Source organism: Penicillium psychrofluorescens, assembly GCF_964197705.1.
Source record: "Penicillium psychrofluorescens genome assembly, chromosome: 2".
Classification (NCBI taxonomy): Eukaryota; Fungi; Ascomycota; class Eurotiomycetes; order Eurotiales; family Aspergillaceae; genus Penicillium; species Penicillium psychrofluorescens.
In genome coordinates, this window is record NC_133440.1 from 721,254 (window position 1) to 738,962 (window position 17,709).

General features: G+C 48.6%; 4 protein-coding genes across 4 annotated transcripts; 2 read left to right on the plus strand and 2 right to left on the minus strand.

Annotated features, from left to right (window-relative positions):
- Positions 1–340: 340 nt before the first annotated feature.
- PFLUO_LOCUS2476 (uncharacterized protein) lies at positions 341–2,274 on the plus strand (the record flags this gene model as incomplete). Its single annotated transcript, XM_073779620.1, has 3 exons — positions 341–428; positions 482–669; positions 724–2,274. The coding sequence occupies 3 exons, from the start codon at positions 341–343 to the stop codon at positions 2,272–2,274; spliced, it is 1,827 nt and encodes a 608-aa protein (XP_073636557.1).
- Positions 2,275–2,300: 26 nt separating this feature from the next.
- Positions 2,301–3,710, minus strand: PFLUO_LOCUS2477 (uncharacterized protein; the record flags this gene model as incomplete). Its single annotated transcript, XM_073779621.1, has 2 exons — positions 2,301–2,396; positions 2,460–3,710. The coding sequence occupies 2 exons, from the start codon at positions 3,708–3,710 to the stop codon at positions 2,301–2,303; spliced, it is 1,347 nt and encodes a 448-aa protein (XP_073636558.1).
- Positions 3,711–7,596: 3,886 nt separating this feature from the next.
- On the plus strand, positions 7,597–9,735 carry PFLUO_LOCUS2478 (uncharacterized protein; the record flags this gene model as incomplete). The annotated part of the gene is made up of 5 exons (XM_073779623.1): positions 7,597–8,549; positions 8,602–8,792; positions 8,860–8,987; positions 9,048–9,162; positions 9,221–9,735. The coding sequence occupies 5 exons, from the start codon at positions 7,597–7,599 to the stop codon at positions 9,733–9,735; spliced, it is 1,902 nt and encodes a 633-aa protein (XP_073636559.1).
- Positions 9,736–15,938: 6,203 nt separating this feature from the next.
- On the minus strand, positions 15,939–17,120 carry PFLUO_LOCUS2479 (uncharacterized protein; the record flags this gene model as incomplete). The annotated part of the gene is made up of 1 exon (XM_073779624.1): positions 15,939–17,120. One exon carries the CDS (start codon positions 17,118–17,120, stop codon positions 15,939–15,941), a length of 1,182 nt encoding a protein of 393 aa, XP_073636560.1.
- Between the last annotated feature and the right edge of the window lie 589 nt (positions 17,121–17,709).

Consider the following 17,709-nt stretch of genomic DNA (forward strand, 5'->3'; position numbering starts at 1 on the left):
AAAAGAGATTCAATCGGTGAAAACTTGCCTAGTTAATCGGAGATATATTTATGAACCTCTTTGCTGATCTCTATCCGCCAAGAGACATTCGTCCGCGATTTCGGCTTTAACCTGCTCCTCCTCCCCTCTCACCCCATACAAGATCCGATTGTCCGGTCGTGACGGAGAAGCATAGGGAACCTTTGGACCGGATCCGAAATTGCACCTTGCGCCGCTACTAATTTTCGGCCGGCCTTCTGTCGGTTGACATCTCGTTCCCGTCTAGTAATGTTTTAGGGCCCTCCTGAATCACCCCGTCTATATATTTCCATACAGCCACTCTTGGTCCTATCTCACCCAAATGAATAGTGGAATCGAGTATCCCAACATTTGTGAATTCCAGGACAATATGACCAAACGACCTAATTTTCTCATCATTGTCGCGGATGGTATGTTCTATTGGTCCCCAAGACTAACAGCACTAAACTGACCACTTCACCAGATCTAGGCTTTTCGGACATCGGATGCTATGGCTCGGAAATCCAGACACCTGTTCTGGATAAGCTCGCCAGCGAAGGCCTTCGATTTAGCGACTATCACACAGCTGCCGTATGCTCGCCGACCCGATCCATGTTACTGAGTGGGACGGATTGCCACCTCGCCGGTCTCGGGGTCATGTCTGAATTTCGCGTGAGCTTATCTACCTTTGCTTTTCTCTTTGCCTGCTCACAAATTGCTTCCTAGACGGTGGATCCCGAGCGCTATAACGTGCCAGGACATGAAGGCTATATGAACCACGACGTCGCAGCTCTTCCTGAACTGCTCCAGGACGCCGGGTATTTCACAGCCATGGCTGGAAAATGGCACCTAGGCTACAAGGACGACTTCGGCCCACACTCACGAGGATTCGATCGGAGCTTTGCGATGCTTCCTGGGTGCGCCAATCATTTCGGCTGGGAACCAGCCTGGGACAAGGAGCCGGGCGGCCAACGACCGGCCAAGTTTGTGCCCGGCCATTCGGCGCCGCTGTATACCGAGGATGGGGTGCGGTATATGCCAACACCTAACACGAAAAGTGAACCTTCCCAGGGGTTTTATAGCTCCAACACATACGCTGAGACACTCATAAGCCACTTGGACCAACGGGGCGAGAAGCCTTTCTTTGCCTTCCTCCCTTTTGGAGCACCGCATTATCCGTTGCAGTGTCCCAAAGCCGATCGCGACAAGTATGCTGGCATGTATGATGATGGTCCCGATGCTCTGCGGCTTCTAAGGCTCGACTCGCTTAAAAAGGCTGGCATGGTGGCCAAAGACGCCGTCCCACACCCGGTCGTTGGAAGTACAAGTGAGTGGGAGGCCATGACGGCAGAGGAGAAGACAATGTCGTCCAAGGCGATGGAGATCTTTGCGGGTATGGTAGACGGAATCGACCAGGCAGTAGGTAAAGTGGTTGAGTATCTCAAGCAAATTGGCGAGCTAGACAACACGGTCATTATGTTCATGAGTGACAATGGCGCAGAAGCGGCCGCATGGGAGGGCAGTGCTGCTAATGGTCCAGACCTGCTATCTACGATCGACAAATACTATGACAACTCGTGCGAGAACCTCGGCAACTACAACTCATTCTGCTGGTATGGTCCTCGTTGGGCGCAAGCATCCACGGCGCCAAGCAGGCTATACAAAGCGTACAACACGGAAGGCGGGATTCGAGTTCCGCTCATTGTTCGATATCCAAAGTTGAGTGGACACGCATCTGGCACCATTTCAAACACCTTTGCAACGTGTATGGACGTCATGCCAACCTTACTCGACCTCGCGGGCGTGAAACATCCGAACCAGTCTTCGGGAAGACACAAGGTGCCGTACAGAGGGCACATGGTGTATCCTATGCGTGGCAAATCTTGGGTTCCACACCTCACTGCGAAGGGCCCTATTTATGGTGACGAGCCTGTGGGGTGGGAAATGTTTGGACGAGGCGCCATGCGAAAGGGCAAGTGGAAGATAAACTGGATGACGGAGGAGGATCATGGCATGGGGGCGTGGGAATTGCACGACTTGTCCGTGGATCCAGGAGAGAATGTGAATCTGGCGGAGCAGTATCCCAGCAAGCTGAAAGAGTTGGTGGACGATTTTGGCGTTTACGTTAAGGAGACAGGAACGATTTGGGGACTTCCACTCGATATGACCCAGCCTAGGAGAGCACTGCCGGCAGATATGATTGGTGGCGATCCCATAGCGGATCAACGAGCATGGATGGCCGTAGGACGGGGACAGAGACTACCTAAGTCTACCTAAATAGAGATTGAGAACAATTTATGAATTCATTGGTGATTGAATCCAAAATCAAGCATGGCCGTGCTGTCGAATGGGGTGATAAACTGTGGTCCTTCAGCAGTGAGACCAAGCAATTGGGATAACTGTCATATGTCAGTGGCCTGGTCCCTGACATTATTGTGCCAATATGAAGCATGCAGACTCACAATATCCGAATTAGGCGTTTCAAAGTCCAGACCGAGCGCGCTGATGGCATCAGGTTGATCAGTTTCGGGTGCAGGGTCGCGGTGACCTAGCTCGACCAATCTATTTCTCCATCCTACCAGCAATAGATGCTCGGTGGTCTCCTCCGATGCGGAAGCGGGCGAGATGTGCTCCGTGAATTGGCCCGCTCTAAAAGCATCAATCTTTTCGTGCGCCTTTGCTCTGAGCTCGAGTAGCCACTGGAGATTGCGTTTGACCCAGTTTTGTGGCATGGTTGACTGGATAGTCGTATAGAGCGAGATAGTCGAATTAAGATCGTTCAGGGCCTGGTCGACCAAGGGGCTGCCCGGATTGGCAATGCAGATGGTCGCCATACTAACGGCACCGGAGAATGCATGATTCCAAAAGAACCAGTGTCGGGTCGATATGAGAGGGAAGATGGAGTGAAGAGATCTCAGATTGGCGATGAGCATGCGGCTCCGCTCTATCACGGCAAGGTATGCCTCGGCATACGCGGATGTGGATGGATCAGGTGTCTCCATCGCCTGCACAAAGTACGGACGAAACATGGACAGGATGAGAGTCGAGGCTACGTCAGTTAGGTCGTGCGATTGAAAGACGAGACGTAACTTCCTGGAGGAAGGTGGGGTGTTGGTTTCGACTTCGGCCAGCGTTGAATATTTGGATACCATGAAACTGAGGGCCGCCCGGTTGCGCAATTCGAAAGGCGTTTCGGATTCCACCTCGACCATCTTATGCCAAATTTCTCGCAGTTTCTTATAGTTGGAACGGATCTTAAGACTCTCCTGTAATGCTTCTTGGGCCAGCATCGACATGCGACACCGTTGTCTTTCAAACCCTGAGCCATGGATATAGTCTTCAGGCAGTTGTGTGTCGAACATGTCTGCGTGCAATCCGCTTGGCCGGTCCCAGTTGCTCGAAATGAGCACATCAGTGCTGTAGGTTTCCCAAAACGTTCGCCTTCTGTTATTCAAATCTTTTGGAGACAAGTTCCAGCTTTGACCATCTCGATGGAGGCCCATGGCCAGCATGATACGCGTAGCCATGCCTCGTACTTGCCAAGCGACATCTCGCATCCCGGCATAGGCGGTAAATTTGGCCATCAGACTCAAGGTCTGCACCGTGGTCAGCGAGTTGTTAACAAGAAACTTGCCCGACACCAGACATTGCTGAGACAATTTGTAAAAGTCCATGCACGTAGGATCATCGGGCGCAACTTCCATGTTCAACATTGATCCTAGCGCAAGAACAATGTATACCAACGCCAGGAGCTGACAAGCCATACTAGGTCGATCTGGAACGATGCCGTCCAGGCTATATAGCCATTGGAGAATGGCTAAAAGATCGTCTTCAAGAATTGGGGAACCATTCCAGGCAATGTGGCGGTTAAAGCAACCCACGAGATACATAGCTTCGTCTTTAGGAGGCAGCTTTGGCCAGATGGTAGAAAAATCAACAGGTGGATGGTGGTTATGAAAGGGGAAACCTTCCGAGGAATTCAGACGGGTCGGAGATGCAGAGCGTGTTTCGGGATGGTCATTTGTTTCCTGATGGGATCAAGGGCAGTCAGGAGTGATCAGGATCAAAGATAGGCGTCAAGGATCTACTACACGACTCACGTCCCTAAGCCACTGAAAACTGGCAGATTGACCGATAAACTTCGACCTTCCATCTGAATTCACCACTAGGGTGCCAACTCCAGCCGTCTCTACTGTTGCATCCGACCTCGAATTTAGGCCGGACTCGACAGCATCTGTTTGAGATTTCGTAGTGAGTGAGGGAGGCGGCGGGGAAATAGAGGATGCTGCTTCTTGAAACGATGTATCATCGTTTGGCCCATATTCTAGCTGCGATACACGATGTCGGATACTTTTGATGCTTCCAAGCGTTTGTTGAGGGCAGATGTGAGCGCACCCACGCTTGACGCAGTTAGCGCAAGGTACTTTACGATCGCACCTGATCTTCAATCTACGACATTCTAAGAGAGGTCAATGTCGTGCGAGATGGTGAGAAATTCGACACAAATCACCCACCGGCACAATTCAAGATTGCTCTTGGGCGTTTGATCTGTCGGCGCTTTGGGACACCTGCAGCGTGGGATGGATTTGACATGATGGCTTCACCATTGTCTCGCTATAAAGACAATTGGTTACAAGAAAAGAAGGGAAGGAACTGTCGATAGATTAAATCGGCGGTGACAGCCTAGGGGTGTCGGTGAGATCCCTGGAAGAAGAAACGAGCGGAAGAACGTTGGTCTCATTTTCTAGAAGATCTCCCGAAAGGATATCCGGAGGAGGGCGGTGGGCGTTACGACACCTCAGGCAATTACCCAAACAAGACAAGACAGAGACGGCCTCACATAGATCCACCGAAAACGTTAGTCTGTTTAAGGGTATATGTATAAGGTTTGGGAAACACTTCGCAGTGTACATAGGGTAACGATTCTCGCCTTCAACTGTAAGCTAAAGAGCCCAACCTTAAAGCGAAATTGCGAGTTCTGCCACTCCAGGCCTTCAGAGATTTTGGCAGTACACCCAACTTGAATGCGCCATCCACTTCGTAGTAAAGAGATATATTTGAAGAGCAAACAGAATGGCGACCTTAAGCAAACTAGGAATGAATACCTGGTGATCAGTTTGCTATTGAGATGAAACTGTTAGTAGGCATATCCGGTATTAAAACATAATAATAGTAGTCTATGCCCGGATTCTCGTGCTTCTTGCCCTGTGCTAGCAAACATAGGATTCTCGAAACGATGTGGCCAATGTTGACTTAAACCTCCTGTCTTGAGACAAGACTTAGTCACTTAAGTGCCCATCTATCTTTAACCTTTTGTACTAGTGAAACAGGAAAGCCTCAAATCGATACTTGATTCCTTCTAATTTCATCAACACGTATCTATAAAAGAACGGCGATAATGGAACGCTTCAGGTAACGGAAAACATGGTACTCCCTGCATCGTTCTTAATACCATTTGAACATTGGCTGGGAGAATTCCTAGGCCATATACGGAAGTTTATAGCGGCCACTATGACAAATTCACGTAAGTGGGATTTATGCCCGGCAGCAAAAAGTATTTTTGATTTCTTATATCCAGAAAAAAAATATATACAGACTCCCTTCAATTTATTAGCGCTACCCATAATGTTTGGAAGGGAGCACTCACCCTTTGTACATGTGAGAGAGAAAAAACCCCTCTCCCTTGCCTCCCTCCCGCCTACGAGGTAGGATCGTCTATAATCTATGTCGTCGTCGTGTGGTACTCCAATTTATTCGTATCTATCAAAAACCGCCAGCACATTTAACCTAAATAGAGATATAATATACGAACAAATAAATATACAACAATTCAAGAGGCGAACTAGCCTAGTAAAGTCTAGTAAAAAATAGGAAATATGGATGTAGGGGTATCGTGATACGTCCAATTCTTGATAGTGGGGGGAAGACTTGCCTTCGAGAAAGAAAGAAAAAAAATATCATTTTAGACTCTACACTTTAATCAATTGATTATATGTGTTGATCATACGTCTTCAAAAATGTTAGGACTATTGTCTGACAGTGCACGATACTACCACATATAGTAGACCTAGGCATGGCGAAGCTAGAGAACTGACTAGCAGGCATTTTGGTAATAGAGAGGTATAAGGGAAATCTCAAATAGGCCCATTGCTGAGAAATTAGTATACACACCCTAGTAGAGCGGAGATAGAAGCAGTATATTTAAGGTATGTAATTTTGTCATGGTGGCCGCTATAAACCGCCGTCGCCATACCAAAATTCAGCATTGCAATAGGTATCTGCTTATCACTAGTAGTACATTTTACATAAGAAAAATCGAATAATTAACTAACTATATAAACGGGGACATGTAAGCACTATTCTGATTCACTGTAACATTTAAATGCTACCCACTGGGCGCCACTTGGCTACTCTTGGCTACTGCTGCTTATTTTCGATCACCATACCACTAATCACATTCGAGGATATCGCCGATCATCTGAACCTTTTAGGTTTCTCTCTGTGCACGTACTGCGTTTCGGCAAAACCGGGCTCTTTATCGCATCCAATGGCGGAGCTTTGAAACTTCCTTTATCACACTTGTCTCATGACCATCTTACTGTACCCATACCAGCTTCCTTGAAAGCTGGAAAGCCACTCTTTCGACTCCGCCTTGGGATCCAACCGGAAGCAGTGTGGCTGCGGGTGGCCACGACCGCCAAGTGATTAGTTCAGTCGCTTGCGGTTCCCAGAAAAGGCTTGTCAAGGACCCTGCATTGTCTGGTCTAGGACAACTGTGAGGGCATCTGGGGAATTCTCTTTATAACTAAAGATCGCTGCTGCCTAAGACCCAAATGGAGAATCAACCCGTGTCAGCTGAAGGTATCTAACTACTTGACGAGGACGATACGATGCAGGAACAACAGTGTAGACCCAATTTATACCATGAATGAATCGTAAAAGGGAGAAATCAATCTGGCGCGCTGACCTCCCTTTCAAGGCGGCCCAAGCCACCGGTGCTCAGATCTCCCGAAAAGTGGAGCAAAGGGTCAACCCGCTGGATCACGTCGTACTATCTCGGGGAAAGACCCGCATGTAAAGCAAGACAATGTAGATTACCCATCGCTAGCGACCATTCTGGGAGTCAACGATGGTCCTTGGATATACAATAAGGTTCCACTAATCTTCCTGCCATTAATTTACTGCACACCAGGAAGACTCTTGACATCTACTTTGCACGGAGTGCTTATCCTCAGCGGCTAGGCACGGTTTATAGGCATACACGTAGTGGAGACCTGTACTAGAAGTGAGATAAAATGGGCAGTAGCACTGACCTATCGGAGTCTCCATGTTTCGTCTTCTAGAAAGGATGTGGTCCATTCGCGTCCCGCTAGATCTGGAAGGACGCCCGAGGTACTTGTCTTTCATTAACGGGGCTCCAGCTATATAATTGGCTCCACGCCTCCCACTGCTAGCGGCGATGTTCACATGGGGTATGATCTCCAGTCACTGCGCTGTCTCAGCCGTTTGTCTATAATTAAGTGATATTGACTACCTGACTTCCGCCACCTCCTGCCTCCATTCATCTTTACGAGTAATTAGCTGTCTCATCTGCCCACCATGTCTATGCTTCCAGGCCCTGCGGGCATCACAGCTCCTACTGAGCAGATGCGCGAACTGGGCGTTGAGCCTGAGGAGGTCCGCAGGATGTCCCAAGCCGGCACGCACCCCGGTGTGCGCCAGCGCCTTTGGGGCTTGCAGGCGCGCCTTGATCCTACCGTGACCTTCGAAGAATTCACCTACTGGGCTAAGGTTGAACGTGAAATGGAAGCCGAGGAGTATCGCCGCTACAAGGCTGTCACATCAGGGGGCGGCATTCTGGGATCCATCAAGGGCTATTTTACCAGCAATGCCTACGAGGACGCTAGAATCCAGGAAGACAACTCGCGTGCGCTGCAAAGCCACGAGGAATCTACCCAGTGGTCCGAAAAGAAGACGGTGCCAGTTGTCAATGCCGATGGCACCGCTAGCCCTATCGCCCCCTCCACCACACACGACTTCGACGCTGAGTGGCGACAGGCTGCAAGAGCCCTGCGAACAGCTGGCTGGGGGTCTATTTTCTACTTGATCACGACCGACATTCTCGGCTGGGGTCAAACGCCGTACGTCTTCTCCAACACTGGCTTCGGGCTCGGCGCCGGTATCTTTATTCTCATGGGTATCGCTGCCGCCTTATCTGGATGGATGATTTGGTATGTCTTCATCGGTCTCGACTCGTCTCGGTTCCCGGTATTGAGCTTTGGCGACCCCTTCTTCCGTCTCTATGGGCCCAAGACCCGTCACTTCATCAACGTCACTCAAGCCCTCCAGATGTTTCTCATGGTGGCCGTCGTCCTCCTTGGCCAGACTGGTATCATTTCCCAGCTCTCTGGAAGCGTCAATCTCTGTTTTATTGTTTGCGGTGTCATTTCCCTCGTCGTCAGTATGGCGAGCGGCTATATGCGATCTCTAAAGCACCTTGGCTGGTTCTGCAACGCGGCAGTGTGGATCAATGTTATTTCCTTCATCATAATGTGAGCATGAACCCATCACGGCAAGTACTGGTATCCTGACTTCAGTGTGTAGTTGCGTTGCCGCGGCCAAGTTTGGCCCTGATCCAGCTCCTGCCGTCCAAAACGGCATTTTGCCCAAGATATGGAATACGCCAGGGCATATGTACCCGGTAACTACGTTCACCAATGCCCCACCGGCCAAATTTCAGCCTACAGACACGAACCTTTTTGCCGCAAAGTTCAACGGCATCAACAGCATGGTTTGTAAGTTCAGCCCATATATTCGCCACCTCGGAAGCCATACACAAGAGTGACTCACTTCTCTGATCAGATGCTTACTCCGGAGCTCTCTTTTTCGTCGCCTTCTTGGCCGAGATGCGACATCCTATGGACTTTTGGAAGGCTGTGTTCCTCGCACAAGGGTTCATTACCATCGTCTATGTCTTTTTCGGTGCTTTCGTAAGTTAATCCTCGCCCTCTGCGCATGCTCACAGACCAAGACTGATAAAGACACCTTAGTCCTATGCTTTTTACGGACAGTACAGCTACGTTGTCATAAACCAGGTTGTGAAGCCACTTAGTCTCCAGATTTTGAGCAATGTTCTCGCGCTGATTACCGGTTGGCTTGCCGTCTGTCAGTTTTCGATTGATTTCCGCAACATAATGATTTATCGGCTGACGAATTCCTCTAGTTCTATATTTCAATGTTGCTATGAAGACTGTCTATCTCGAGATCGGCCAGGAACTTCTCCATCTTCCCCCGATCACGACAACAAAGGGCAAGTACCTCTGGTGGGCTCTAGGCCCGTTTTACTGGATTCTCGCCTTCGTGATCTCCATGTCGGTTCCCCAATTCACCGCCTTCACCAACTTCGTGGGAGGACTGTTTAGTCTGAATTTCACATATTCCTTTTCTGGAATTATGTGCCTGGCTTATAAGATCCAGGATGGTGCTAGGTTACCAGGCGAAGGGTTCGACCCGGCTACTGGTGTGACCACTCGCTACGATAGTGGTGTTAAGAGATGGATCCGAGGATTCACCAAGACCTGGTATATAAGCTTGCCTATCCTGATTTACGTTGGTTGTGGTCTTGCTTCATCTGGGATGGGTACCTGGGCCGCTATCTTGGCTCTCGAGGGGGCATATGGCCCCAATGGCTCAGTCCTCACTTCCTGGACATGCGTCAATCCCTACTACAACCCCTAGTGCGCGAATGACCGTGGACGGCATTCCAGATGATGGGTGAATGAATGCCTACGACCTGGAAAGCAGGTATTAGCGAAGGAGGGGCAGAGAAGGTGATGAAATGACATGCCGGGATGTGTTTATATGGTGAAATTTTAATTATGCAAGTGGATACTTCAGTAGATACCCCAATGCGGAGATCTGCTCGCCGTGGATAAATTGAGAAGCGAGAGGCTGTAGTTTCAGAAGAACCTGTTTATATGGTAATATTGGGACCTGTGATTTACTACATCCGGTTAGTTTTGCCGTTTCCGGTTTAGCACCCCAATACGCCGTCATGTAATCTCTGCCTCGGTCGCCCCAACATAAAAGACCTGACCTCCCCTGCTCGATCTCCTCTCTCTCTCTCTCTCTTCTCCATGCATCCCCCTTCTGTCCTGTCTACTTTGCACTCGTCGCTGCGCCCCTGCAATTTTACCCACCCAACCGGACTCGACCGGATACCCCGTCTGCCCCGCCCCCTTTTTCTTTTCGGTCGCAAACTGCGGCTGAACCCTTACAGCCTCTATCTCTTGGGACCGGGATTATTTCGCCTCCCTGTGCCGGTTGTGCTTTGAGGAAACTGGTTGACCTTTGGATGAGGTTGTCCACGAGCGGTATAATGTCAATTATTCTTCCACGAGTCCTCACTCGGTTCATTTGCAGTCTTCTCGTTCCACGATGCGTGGATTGCCTGTCTTTTTTTTCTGGCTGATCTTCCTTCGAGGCCTCCATCTGACGATTCCCAACCCTCACCTGGGCCCATCCTGGTGCCTTGTCCGCGTGACCCACTTCTTACGTCACTCTCGTTATCTTTGGTCTGCTCCGTCACGGCGTAATTGCCTGATGACTGCTGGTGCTGCGCCCCCGTAGCCATGTCCAATGGCAAAAATACCTCGTCGATGATCATCTTGGGCTCATGTTCGAATCTGGCGATCTCGGTCGTCATTTTCGTTTAGCACCCGCGAGCTCTCGACCCTAAAAGTCTTGTACAGACCCTGAACATTATCGATCCCACATTACGAAGCGCAGTACTTGTCCGGCTGCTGAGTAGATGCAAACAGCGGAAGAGATCGCTGCACAGGCTTCTCGCTTTCTCTGTTCAGATCCGCCCTCTCAGTCAATCGATGTGACGAGACACGTTGACGCTTAATCGCCAGCACTCCACTAAGCACGCCTCGCTTCGACTGGCTCCCATCTGAGGTTGCACTGCACAGCCCCCGGTGTCGCAGATCTGCCCACATCCCTGTTCTCGAGCACAGTGGCGCTCGATTGTCATCATCGGTCTCTCCAGGTTCTCTTCTCTAGTGGGTGATACCTCGTAATGAGGTCAAGCAACCTCTGCGCCCATGCAAACTCGCTCAATGTCGTGGGGTCACCCAGCAAATGGAGAATAAACTTCGTAGATTTGCATCATAGCCCGCTAGTGACTAATGGGAAACTGCAAAAGCGATCCGATGTTCAGCAATCTGACTATACAATTTCAATTCATATTGTGAGAATGGGGGAAAGGTTCCTCTCGCAAGACGTCCGACTTGACAGAGGGCATCCGGATTAAACGGCTGTATCGTCTCGGTGTGGCGGGCCTAACGTGCCTGCTATCAGCCGTACGTCCGCATTAGTGTCTGCTAAATCACACGCCCTAGCCGAATTGGTTGCCAGTATACATTTGATGGGCATCCGCGCAACCTCGTCTCTCCTAGTAGTCGATCGTAATCTATCTTTTATATTGTCATGTGACGGTCCCTCTCTCTGGGCAATGAGTAGTTGCTGCGAATATATCCCGAAAGCATCTCTCTAAAATCATGTTTACGCACCTCAGGATTCAACAGTTTGTCGATAGCTCCTACTTCTAAATTGCGATCCCGCCCGGGGGCCAATACTAGTGAATACAGGAGGCATCCATTTGAGCTACTCCGGATCTGACCAGTCTGAGCTGACTGGATGTCTATATAGAGTGAACCTGTCCGTCAAAGTTTAGATCATGTGATCCAACGCCCACGCCTGGATTAACATGTCTCCGTGAGTTTGCATAGTTTGCACATCTACAATCCTTTATTAACCCCCTAGATGACTGGCCATCTCTTCGAAAAGATGCCTAGCCATCGAAGACGGCTTACGGCTTTCGCTTTGTCACAATGAATTCATTGCTTCGAATCTTTTCTTTCACAATAACCTCCTTTCGAGCAATATGGTATCCTTTCGAGATTGTATTTGGTTCGATATTCAAGGCTTTGCATGGTCGGACATGCCGAACGAGTGATACTGAAGCGCTAGATATATGTTCACCACCTATTTCAAAAATCGTCAGTTTGCAATGTATAGGATGTAAAAAATTGTTGCTAATGGATATAGGATGGCACGACTATAAATGAATGCGATCTAAATGCTACGTCCCATATCGAGATTGTCGAAGTGCGTCGATATTACCCTCCGGGGGTTTCAGAGATCATTGGTCGCGGTAGCGAGTGCTTCATCGGTGTTATCGATGATTCTACTGTTATGAAATACCCATGTGTCCCTAGCAACTATGAAAGCATTCATATAGAGGCCTAACTTCTTAAGGTCCTTAGAAATCATCCCCGAATCATCGCATTAAAAGGCTAGACGGAACATGGTCTTATTCTACAGCGTGCCTCAAACGGTTCGTTGAACGACTACATCACATCACAATCATTTATACCTTCGGACCAGAGATTACTTTAGTGCAAACAAGCAGCTGAAGCAGTCAGTTACATACATAAGAAACATGTCATTCACTATGACATAAACCTTCGAAATTTTCTGCTTGACAAGGATTTTGATCTCCTACTTATAGACTTCTAGGGGATGCTAAAGTCAGCTAACGGGGAAACATTACTAGACGGGCTCTCTCGGGAGTGTTCGAAGTCATACATGCCTCGTTGCCATAGGGGCTATGCATATGTGAAAACTGATCTCTTTGCTCTTGGTTCTACTATCTATTTCATCATGACCGGACATGAGGTTTTCCTAGAACTTGACAGCTTGGAGGATGATGAAGAAATATTGTTGCGCTTCTAAAATGGTGTGTTTCCGATTGACAGCCATTGTTGCAGACACATTACGGAAAAGTGTTAGAAGCAGGAGTACAAATCGGCTGATGATATTGTTTCTGATATATCTCTAATTCAGACATCCAAGGCAGTTGCTGAATAGTTGGCAATAGCGAGACATATTATCTTTTAAAATTTGCAAATATGCTTCGTGGCCAAAATTTGTTTCCCGCCATCTTCCTTAGCTCCATGAAACGCCAGCTGCATTCTCACACGTCGTGTGTGTTACGTCATCGCGTCGGAAATTCAGCACCTGGGGCATATTCCTCCCTTTTTGGTGGATTGACCCATATGCTTATCTTTGTATCCACCACAGTCCGACTTGCCACAGGGCGGCTGAGGATCGTACGTTATAATGATGTGCTTTGGTTGTGCAGTGCAGTTGACAAACTTGGTGGTATAGACGAATCAAATACACATCTTTGATCTTCAAGGAGGGTCTAGAATAAGTTAGACTGGGTCGATAGATTTGATTAGTCAGGAAAGGAAGCCCTGGCATACTTGAGGTAATGTGCGACTATCAACTGAAAAACTGGTCAGAATACAGAGATTTGCGGGAAGATGGCCCGCAATTTATAGTACAAATTGCCTACGAATTACCTGATGTGCAACAAAGGGCGTTGCTACTGTTAGCATCGATAAAATGAGCGTTATGCGCTGTGGCCTGTAGATAGAGAGGGGTTTCTCAGACAAAAGTACGGCCAGATTCTTCGATGTACTTGAATCACTGTCGAAAGAGGTATCTTCTGTGTCAGAGAGAACGTAGCATGCTGTTGTTTACGGGTAGAAAAGGCGAACTACTTCGTGCAAGCACGTCCGTGCGCGTTCTACTTGCACACCTTCTGCACATTTCCTATAATGGAATCTTCCAAATTATGTGCTCTTACTTATTTTAGGCTGTGAACAAATATTCGTGTTCTATCCCATTCTAGTAAACATCATCCGACCTTCTTGCGGTGGGCCTTATGATCACGCATACATTTATGTTATTGGCTCTGCATGGTGCAACCTAAGCCCCGCAATACCTACTTCTGAGGGGATGACGTGGCATATTCTCTCACGACGCTATCAATAGGCTAGGGAACGATGCTGCAGCTTAGGGAAGCCGCATAACTACTTCACCAAAACAAATGCTAAGAGCCACGTATCTTGCATCGTTGGGCTTTCCACGAAGTATCTGATCGTCGTATTGGTGTCCTAATGCGTAGCAATTGTTTAGAAAATAACAGGCGTCAGACTATCTTACACCAACATCTCCGCCGCCGGCGCCTCAAACCCCACTACCCTATTCACTCATCCCTGCAAAAACTGCCTATAGCCAGGTGACAACTCTTTCTCCCTAATCGCCATGCCTCTCAATAAGTACGGGGCGTTCTCAGTATAGGAAGAAATCACCTCACTTGTTCATTTGTATCGTCCAGCTCTCCATTCTATTGTTCGAATCGGTTCTTAGGCATAATGATCTTTTTGTCCTGCCATAACCGTTGCATTTAGGGCAGATTGATGTGCTAACCATGCCCTCATCGTTGCATTCGGAGCATTTGGGCATGTTTGTATGGAAAGGGGCGATGTTCCGTGCGACCAGATGGTGATCCAGGCAAGAGAAGAGAGGAATTTTTAAAGATTCTGAACCAAGTAGTGCAGCCGACGGTAAGATTTTATACCCCTATAAGTTCCACTTCGACACCCAATCGGTGGAGCGACTTGTGGCAATAGGCAAATACCTAAGTACCCGCGCCCCAGCGTTTAGGGTAACCCCGCTCGATCAGGCGTAGAAGCCTTTCGAACCTTTACAAACCAGACAAGATGCAAAACCACACCCGTTTCATCGCTGTTGATCCGAGCAAAACACACAAAAATGATCGAAGCGCAAGGCGATTACAATGTCAGACCTGCTTTAACTGTTTTGAGACACATCAAGGACTACGGAATCACATCGCGGACTACTAGGTTAGTGATACGGAACTACTTTCGAGGAACTCCGTTGACATGGATCTCCAGTTGGAACAGCAACAGTTGACCGTGAGATTACTTGAAGCTCAAGCACATTTGCCTGGTCAGAATAAATATCGTTATTAATACTATAGTAGGCGAATAGTTCGAAGTATTAATAAAGGCGGCGCTAGTATTCGTTATACGATTAAAGTACTTTCTTTTATGATATCTTAAACATCTAGTCAAAAAAGTTTATATAAATCGCTTAATCTTCTAGTAGAAGATAGTCTACGTAGTCCTAGTTCGATTAAATATAATATCTATTTCCGTATTAGCTAGCCATAAGGTTTTTATTTTATTAAGGGTTAACCTACTTCCGCTAGTACCGTTTGACTATAGCGATTCCTATTAGCGTTCTAGGCTTAAAGTTTAGAGGGAGCCATCTAAGACTACGGAAATATTTTAGTCTAGCTCGAATTTCCTTATAAAGGATAGGATCGGTCTAGTACTAGTACTCCTTAACTTAAGCTAGCGGTACGGACATAGGCGCCATAAGGAGAATTTAGAGACAAAGGCTAAGGTTTAGATTCTATAATAAGAGATCTAGGAATTAAGTATATCGAGGTCGATCGAGGTAGCGGAGGTAGAATAAGGAGAAGGGTATTAAAAGACCCTTAAGAGAGGGCGGACGGAGCATCTTAAAGCCGCTCGACTAGGCTAGGCGAAAAGGAGGGAGGCCTAGGTTTGGATGTAGAGGGGAGCCATTTTCGGCGTCGTTTTGGTCGCTAGTAGAAACGGAGGGAACTATCGTTAAGTCGAGCGTTGATAGGGCGAGAGGTAGATGACTAATAGTCCTAGTTAGGTGTAGAATAGGGGGCGGTATCGAGCAGCGAGCGGTCAAGCGGCGGCTCGCAGTCTGAAGTTACGGGTGGAAAGGAGGCCGTTTCTAGCGCCAGAGGCTATCATTTTCGGCGTCGTTTTCACAGGTCCCTATATTCTAGTTGTAAAATCCATTTGATGACACTCTATAAAATGACAACAAGACAATGCTCTGTACAACGTAGTATCTATACACCCACGAGATGACCGAATATGCAATGCACATGATGGGAAAATAACCTCCGATTCCGTCCAATTCCCTCCAATTCAACTCCAAGTAAGCAGCACGAAACCCCTTTATATCATGCGAATCGACGAATACAGCTGGGACATAGTCTGATCATTCATGGCTGGATCAATGATCTCCTGATCCAGACTGGGCGCAAAAGCAAGCGGTGGATGCTCCCGGACAGTCCACGGGCAAAGTTCATTACAGTTATCCACACTTATGGACGGCTCAGCGGGATGGATTCTTTGAATAGCCCAGTCCTGGTCCGGAACAGATGAAATGCTTCCAAGAGATCTCTGCGTCCAGAAAGAATAGGTCGCTCGTTTGCCGGACTTATCCGTGTTGAGCGGTTGCTTGCGAGGACACTTTAACGTCGTGTTGCAAGCACTGCAGACAGATATGCGCCTGCAGGAGGTGCAGAATGAATCGTATAACCGGCAGATGGTGGTTTGATACACGCTCGCGAGCCACAGGTCCACAGATCGGTGAGCACACCCGAAACGCGGTGTCATGCATTCCTCCTTGCCGATCTGGCCCGGTTCCGTCGTGAGATGATACTCTGTGCGAACGACCAGTTGGTTCTCCTCGTTGATTTCGGGAAACAGAGCAATTTTAAGTTCTGTTGGCCCGTACTGCTCGGTGCATGAGTGCCAGCAATATCGATCTGTGACTGAATTGCCGAACTGGGATTTGAGGGCTGTGAGGGTGATCTGCCGCATGCGCAGATGGTCCACTAGGTCCATCTTATCCCGGAATGTCAACTTCTTGCACGGGCACAAATCGACAATTCCCGCCAACTCTCCGACATTGCAGGTTCGATTGTCTGCTTTGCGACGCAACTCTCGGGGCAAAAATGCGGCTCGAGGGTGGAGTTTCAGGCACTTCGAGCACAGACGCCACCGGCTGTTCTCTAGCAGGGTGAGGAACTGCCACCTTGGCGTGACGTAGTTGTGTCCGTTGCGGTAGTGGTGGAACAAGGGCGCGAAGTCGCGACTGAACCGGAGGGACTTGGAGGCGAGGATCTCTCCAGATATCGCAAACATGCGCTTGCAAGTAAGGGCCAGCGCTGCTTCTGGCAACAGTGTGAGATGCGATATGATTTCCAGGAGCAGCTCCGTAGGTAATTCCATGAGATGACAGCGACCGGGATCGTCCTCCCGCTGTCTCTTCCTCAAACGATGTGGTGGCCAAGGTCGCATTTTGGACAAAATCTTGAATTTCTCTGTAGCACGGCGCAGGCGATCCGACATGTTCGCTCTTCTTAAGGACTTGGACAATGGGAGAGAGCCGGTGCTCTCTGTCCGGGACAGACCCACAGAACTTCTTTGATGATCAGATCCCATGAGTAGACTTGTATCAGAGTGGTGGGCGTGGGCTTGATAGTTCGCTCGGACAGATCATACTGTAACAGAATAAGGTAAAAGGTGTATCCGCGTGACCAAAGAGGCAGAAGGAAAGAAAAGCCAAAGGTGGATCTGTTGACCTTCAAGTAGCCCGAGGAATAAGTCCAGCAGTGCACGAAAACGGTCCATGGGACTGGGTCACCGAACGTGGGTGTTGTGCATGTTATCAGTATTACATATTGGGCGAGGATCCGGGCTGCCAATGCCGTTCTTTGACAGATGTTCCCAATGCAGCAGCCCCGGACATTCTTCAGGGCAGTCCTCTGTTCCTTAGAATAGCATTATTGTCAGAGCCTCCGGGGTCTGCTTGTCATTTTATGGCCCAAGCCGGAAGCTGTGCAGGACTTCCGCATGCGGTATGTTGGTTGCCGCATCGAGCACAATGCGTGGGCACTCCATTTTTGAACAACAACAGGGCTGCAGACGTCAACATCTC